Source organism: Andrographis paniculata, unplaced genomic scaffold (genome assembly GCF_009805555.1).
Source record: "Andrographis paniculata isolate CXL003 unplaced genomic scaffold, ASM980555v1 Contig32END, whole genome shotgun sequence".
Taxonomy (NCBI): domain Eukaryota; kingdom Viridiplantae; phylum Streptophyta; class Magnoliopsida; order Lamiales; family Acanthaceae; genus Andrographis; species Andrographis paniculata.
The window spans coordinates 3,667,210-3,675,040 of NW_026137565.1; the positions used below are offsets into that span (position 1 = coordinate 3,667,210).

At 27.8% G+C, this 7,831-nt stretch overlaps 1 protein-coding gene across 1 annotated transcript; it reads left to right on the forward strand.

Annotated features, from left to right (window-relative positions):
• Positions 1-1,579: 1,579 nt before the first annotated feature.
• Positions 1,580-4,152, forward strand: LOC127248008 (pentatricopeptide repeat-containing protein At1g53600, mitochondrial). Its single transcript, XM_051270132.1, has 2 exons — positions 1,580-1,707; positions 1,788-4,152. Exons 1-2 carry the CDS (start codon positions 1,654-1,656, stop codon positions 3,987-3,989), a joined length of 2,256 nt encoding a protein of 751 aa, XP_051126089.1. The 5' UTR covers positions 1,580-1,653; the 3' UTR covers positions 3,990-4,152.
• The last annotated feature ends 3,679 nt before the right edge of the window (positions 4,153-7,831 follow it).

The following is a 7,831-nucleotide window of genomic DNA, read 5'->3' on the forward strand; positions in this document are numbered from 1 at the left end:
TAAGAATCATAATAATATCCCCTATCTATCTAGAAATCTTATTAAAAAAAAAATAAAATAAAATAACGTTGACTTCATTAATTATTGCCGAGACTGCAACTCTGCAAGTAATAACAATAATAACGACCTGGTTTGCAAGGTATTATGTTCGACCGGGGTTTATCCAGTGTGCACTTTCGGGTAGCGGTTATGAATTCTTACGTTATAAAAAATATATATATATCTCTCTTAATTTTTATATATTTTTTTTAAATTATACTCCCTCCGTCCACTATTAATTTTTTTTTTTTCATTTTAGTATGTCCAATTCTCACTTCATTTTTTATAAAAAGTAACTATAAACTAAATATCAAAATACTCATACTTTTTATTTTTTCACATTTTTTTAAAAATAAAATAGGTTACATTACTTTTAACACTATGTATCTATAAAATACTAATTTTCCTTAATACACGTACAAAAGTCAAATGAAAATATTGTCATTGGATGGAGGAAGTATTATTTTAATTTTACAAAATATTATATTTAAGTATTTATTTTTTAATATTTTTTTAATTAATTAAAATTTAATTTTACATATCTAATTTATTATTTAAACAAAAAAATTACCAAAAATATTTCTTTCATATATTCTCACTTATCAAAATTCTTTCTGACCTGATTAATTATTTATTATATATCGATTCATCCAAATATTTGTATTTGTTTATATTTCTTAACTGAATTTTTATTTAAAATAAAAATTATCTCATTTGCCTTATTTGATTGAACAAGATAACAAGGAATTGAGAAAGAAATTATTTTCCATTCTATGAATTTATTTCTCTGTCACATAGAGAGAAAGGTAGATATTCATATATTGATGTAGTATATTTTATTTTTTTATTATTTTGTATTATTTAATTTTTATATTTATTAAATTATATTATTTCAATCTTATAAAATATTACATTTAATTTATATTCAAATATTTAATTTTTTTACTATTTTCTAAAAAATTATATTAAAATTTGATCTTACCAAATATCATATCTAATATATTATTAGAACGAAAAATATTTTTTTATGGACTCTCATTAGTTAAAATTCTTTATTACTCAATTAATCATATATTTTTGATCAATTCATCCAAATATTTGCATTTTTATATTTTTTAACTGAATTATTATTATATCAAACAAGACAATTAATTATTATTTTCTACTGAATTATTTTATCTGTCGTTCCATTTTCTACTCTCATTTCTCCTAAATTCATACATTGTTAAATTGTTAAAATATGATCTGGATTTTCAACTTAAAATCAATTGATACAAAAGTCATGATGTCAATATTACGTATTGATTCTATTTGAATTTTCAAGATTATTATCAATCACCAATTAATTTTAAATTAAAAATTCGAATTCGTTCTTAATATAAATTTATCCAAAGATATACACCAAAATATATAATATTTTAAAATAATTATCTAAGAGTTCAATGATATAAATAACTGTATTTATTTATTTGTTTGTTTTAAAAAAATCACGATTCAATAGAAATTTTTGTATATTCAACATGTTTGGGAAATGGGTGAAAATGTCAAAATTATAAATCAACCAGATTGAGCTATGGCGATGGCGATAGCGATGGTGTGAGGCGCGTACAACCAATGTCTAAATTCCGAGCTTCTTCTTCAACTATTTTCTTCTGCAACCAAAAAAAGGTTTGATGAAAGCATATAAAAAATGATCCACCCTGCTCGAAGCAATATTCTGTTGTGCGTATTTGATCATTCTTTTGCAGCTACTTTGCGCCATGCTCGTAGCCAAGAATTTTCTAATCTGTCAAAGGATAGTTCTCTGCTTCAGTACTTCCAAAAATTCGATCGCAAGAACACTGAAACCTTATTCAAGCACAGCAAGTCAAGCCATCTCTGCCAAAGTCAGCAAGTTTGTGATTTACTGCAACAAGCAGATAACGAGCCATGGCCGAAGCGGGAACACCAGGCAAGCCGAGTTGCTATTCCAGCGTATGCCGGAGAAGACTATCGTTTCTTACACAGCAATGCTGACGGCCTACGCGAACAATGGGGAGATAGCCAATGCCCGGAAGTTGTTCGACGAAATGCCGCAACGGACTGTGGAAGCATGGAACGCCATGATTACAGCTTACATAAAGAGCAAGGACAGAGTGAGTGGTGCTGAAGAGGCTTTAAGGTTGTTTGTCGAAATGCCGGCTCGAAACGCAATATCGTATACAACAATGGTGATGGGATTCGTAAATGCCGGAAGGTTTGATGAAGCTGAGAGATTGTATGCAGAAACGCCATTGAAATGGCGGGATCCGTATTGCTCGAATGTTCTGATGAATGGATATTTCAAATTCGGGAAAGTTGAGGAAGGCGTTAGGATATTCGCGGGCATGGTGGAGAAGAACGTCGTTTCTTGGAGCTCGATGGTGGACGGATACTGTAAAATTGGGAGATTGGACGAGGCTAGAAAGTTATTCGATTCGATTAAAGAGTGTGCAAATCAATTCACATGGTGTTCGATGATCGATGGTTATTTGAAATCCGGACATTTTGAAGAAGGTTTTCGATTGTTCTCGCAAATGAGAGAGGAAACTAAAGTGAGAATCGAACCTACTATTGCGACCGTGCTTTTGGAGTCGTGCGGAAAAATCGGAAGGTATAAAGAAGGGTGTCAAGTACACGGATTGGTTTCGCGATCGGGATTGGAGTTCGATGTATTTTTAGGAAATTCTATCGTAGCAATGTATTCCCGGTTTGGTCGTGCGAACGAGGCGAGAATTATGTTTGATTCGATGAGTTCGAAAGATGTCGTGTCGTGGAATTCATTGATTTACGGTTATGTTCAAGCTGGAAGGCTCGAAGAGGCGTACGAACTTTTCGAGAAGGCGGATTCGAAAGATTTAGTCTCGTGGACAACGTTAATCGCCGGATTCTCGAATCGTGGTTTCACCGAAAAAGGTGTTTGGCTGTTAAGTAAGATGCCGGAATGGGACGATGTTTCTTGGACAGCTCTTATATCCGGATTCGCGAGCAACGGAGAATACGAAGACGCTATTCATTGGTTTGTTCGTATGCTACGGAATACGATCAAACCTAACCCCCTTACGTTGAGTACCGTACTTAGCGCTTCGGGTAATTTGTCGATCTTGAGCCTTGGCCTACAAATCCATTCCTTTTCATCGAAAACGGGCGTCGAAATCGATCTATCGATTCAAAATTCGCTTATCTCAATGTACGCAAAGTGCGGAAGTGTACACGACGCCTACCGGATATTCCAATCTGTCGCCACGCCGAACGTCGTCACTTTCAATTCGATGGTTTCGGGTTTCGCCCACAACGGATACGGTGGAGAAGCGCTCAACGTGTTTCGGCGATTGATCGTAGAAGGACACGAGCCCAACGAAGTCACGTTTCTCGGCGTTCTATCCGCTTGCACCCATGCCGGGCTCGTCAACGAGGGTAAGAAGTTCTTTAATTCGATGAAATCGTTCTTTAAAATCGAGCCTACGCTCGATCATTACGCGTGCATGGTCGATCTTTTGGGTCGAGCTGGGTTAGTCGACGAAGCGTCGAAATTGATCGCGTCGATGCCCGTCGAGCCTCATATTGGTGTGTGGGGTGCTCTTCTCGGGGCGTGCCGCAGCTACGTGCATCCCGATCTTGCCGAGGTTGCGACTCGGCGGATATTAGAAATCGAACCGGACAATGCGGCTGCGTACGTGGCGTTGTCGGATATTTATAGTTTCGTCGGGAATCGAAGGGGTGAAGAGGAAGTCAGATTGTCGAAGAGGTTTAAAGGTGTTAAGAAGAGCCCTGGTTGCAGTTGGATTACTGTAAGGGATAAGGTTGAAGTGTTCCTTTCTGGAGATAAATCTGTTATGAAGTTTGAAGAGATTAAGAATACTATGTCGATTGTTATGCACGAGATGTTGTCGGGTTTGGCGTGCACTGATGTGGACTTGTTGTCCCCTTAAGAAGCAAGAAGATTGAATGATGTGCGTATAGATGTACGTCCGAGTTTAGATTTTTTTTCTTTTTTTATTTCAAATTTTTCGATTGGCCAATGCGAATACGACTCGAAATGAATTATATGAACGGGCTCTCGGTGTTCAAATTTGTGAAAATCAAAATAAAATGCACGCAAGAAAAATGATAGTTTGATCTGAATAATTTACGTCGATGTCTACGATAGCTTGTATAAATTTAAAAAAGAATACATCAAATATTTTTATTCATATATTGTCTGTTTGATATACTACCTCTATTCGTCTTCAAAGATAATATATATTTTCTTTCGTTATTATATTTAATATTAAAAATATTTTTATATTTATATAATATTTTTTTTATACGCAAAAGTATAAAATCGGACGGAAGTAATACTCCTCCGTCTCATAACAAAGTATCTCTTTTTCCATTTTAGTCCGTCTCATAACAAAGTATCTATTTCTTTTTTTTTTACTAACTGTACTTTCTACTAACATTACAAATACCCTTATAACTTACAATATATTACACAAATGTGATTACCTTTGTATCACACATATTAAGGTTATTTTAGTCATTTCCATTTTATTCCTACTATATCATAATATGATACTAATATTTCTAAAACTACATGTAAAAAATAAATGGATACTTAAATTCGGAATGGAGGGAATATATTTTATGTGTCGATTCTAATTAATATCTCTTATATAGTGAAATTTTACAGTAGTTACTTATGTTTGTAATTTAATATCCATTTGCTTTGATAATCTATAAACATATTTTTTAAACCTTGGCAAGTTTTTAATGTTAATAAAATATTTATTTCATATTACATTAAAAACAACTGTATATTTCTTTTGTACTTACAAAAGTCCTCGTTCGTCTCAAATATTATATAATTTTATTTTTTTTGTATGTCCAAACATCTTACAATATTTTCAAAATAGAAAATAATTAATTATAGTAAATATTTGTCTCACACTTTATCTCCTCACATCATTAAAATAAAAAAAATAAAATATACATTTCTTTCTATATCACATTACCTAATTTTTAAATTATCCTATTTAATACTATCCACCTAAAAAAAACTCGTGTCAAAAGCAAATATTGCACCTTGTTTAGGACGGAGGAATATTTTCAAATTTGTTGTTTTTTTTTTTAAATAAGTGATGATAAAATATATATTTTGAAAACATAATTTATTTATATATATTTTATGTAAAATATTAAAATTTTACTCATAATATTATAGTAAACTTTTATTTTTGTAAGTAAATAAATTCACCTATAATATTTATTTCTTATTTGAATATACTAAGTAATAAATTAGAGACATTTCCCAAATTGAAATATTAGATATATTCTGAAATTATTTGAGTATATAAAAAGATATTTAATATTATATATATATATAATATTTATATAGTATTTTAAAAATAAAAATATTTTATTCATTTTGAATAAAATATATTTTAATGAAAGAAATTTTTATAAACAGTACAAAATCAAAATTGAAAACAAAAGTTCAACAAGCTTAAAAATTCATGTATGAAGAAAACCAAAAAAGTCACCAATCTTAGAGGGTAAGAAACTACAATTTTGGGTGGACCCTTCCTTGCTTTTCACAATCTTAACACTATCTAATAAACCCCAATTTTTATTTAACATTTCAACCTAAAATAATTATACACTTTAATCCTCTATTCGTGGTGCAAATGTGTGCTCATTTGACCGGACATGAGTTTTAATAAAAGTGAGTAATAATTGTTATTTTTTCCTTTTATAGTAAAAAAAAGTACAAAAATGTAATAATTTTTTACTTAAAAAGAAAACGGGAATATTTTTCAATGACAATCCAAAAAGAAAAGTGAATATAGATTTAAATAACAGAGGAAGTAATATTTTAAGATTCATAGTTTATAATTTTTTTATTTAAATTAAAATATATACTCAGTTTAATCTTAATTTATAATTATTTTTATTGATACAATTTTTAATTATTTACTAATTACACAGTAGCTGAGAACGAGGGAATATTAATTTTCTTAATTTCTGAAAATAGATATTTTTTAGTAAAGTAGATAAAAATGATAAAGAATATGATTGGAACGAAAGGAGTATTACTATTAGTATTTAATTTAGTTATTTTTCTCAAAAATATATTCTTTATTTATAATTGTATTTAAACTATTATATTCAATTATTATTTTGTGTAAAAAAATATATATACATGTTCACACAAATGAACAAATATTTAGTCTACATTGTTAGCTGTGATTTCAATTTAAAAATACTACTATTTACTTCTTATAATTTTTAATAAAAATATATTATTTTTTACATTAAATATTATATCAAAATATTATTTAAATAAAAAATTAAAATAATATTTTATATAAAATTATTTTCAAACTATAACCAAACAAATAAGACTATCAAGTAGGATGTATCTAACATGTTCTATTTTCACTATTAAAAAAATATGTAACATTAAAAATCATAAACAAACACACCCTTGTTATCTTTACAAAATTATATTTATATTATATAAATTTTTTTAGTTAAATATAATTTTTAAAATATTTAAACACACTATTTTAAGAAATCAATTATATATTACTGCATTCCTTACTTAAATTTGTGTTTATTTTTATTTTTTTTATGTCACCTAAAAATATTTTTTTAATTATTATTAAAAAATATATACTTTTTTATAATTTTTACAATAAAAAGTAATACAAAATATATATCATATTAAAATTCATGTCCAAAATCAGTTAAAAGCAGCTTTATATAAATAAATAAATAATATATATTATTGTGTATAGTATAGATCCCACTCACATTATTAACTGATTAATATACCTTTCTGCAATTTATTTGTTTGTTTAAATTTTCCTTTAATACGGTATTATATATTTTATTAAAAAAATAATAAAAGTAAGAGAATAATTAAAAATATTTTTAAAAATTCAGTTAGAAATTAAAAAAGAAAAATTGTGAGAAAAAATATAATAAAGACAATAAAATGAATATCTAATAGATATGTTTGGAGGTTTGAATTTTAGATTTAAATTTTGAATAATATATCTTTTAATTTAAATATTTATTTAATGTGATGTAAATAATTTTGATATTTATTTTAATTTTTAAATTAATTTTTAGTATATATAAAAAATAAAAAAAAGTAAACATTTATCTATTTGATTTAATATTTAAGGAGGAATTTTATTAATAATAAAAAAAAAAAATTGAAAATTTCCCTAAAATCCACTGCCTATTATGATTGAATTAATATTATAAAATAAATTATGTTAGATTGATTGATAAAAAAGTTAGGATGAGTGACTTCAAGCGTCACCATGCTCAATGCGAAAAATTTATACCTAGTAGCAAATAAAAATATTAAGTAAAAATAATACATAAAATATTAAATAAAAGTATATATTTGTGTTGTATGAATATATCAATCATAAATTATATATATACATATATATTTTAATTATGATATATATATTTGAGTTGTATGAATATATCAATCATAAATTATATTTTTGGTTCTATATTAACATAAATACAAATGCAATATATTTTGACGAATACAATAAAAAAAAAAAAATAGACAAATAGAATGATGTGATTCACCAGCTAAGGCCGACTACGTTCTAGCCGAAGGAAAATAATCCACTTCCTTCGTCAAATTTCTATTATCCTAAAGTATATTTATACGATTTATTAGGTGATTGTCTTTTTGTTATGAATGGAAAAATTTACCCTTAAGTGTATGGTAGAGATTAAAAGTAATAAATGAATTAAGGGTAAA

Coding starts and splice junctions, on each gene's coding strand:
- LOC127248008 (XM_051270132.1), top strand. CDS start 1,654: ATGTCTAAATTCCGAGCTTCTTCTTCAACTATTTTCTTCTGCAACCAA. Junction 1,708..1,787: donor TCTTCTGCAACCAAAAAAAG/GTTTGATGAAAG, acceptor ATTCTTTTGCAG/CTACTTTGCGCCATGCTCGT.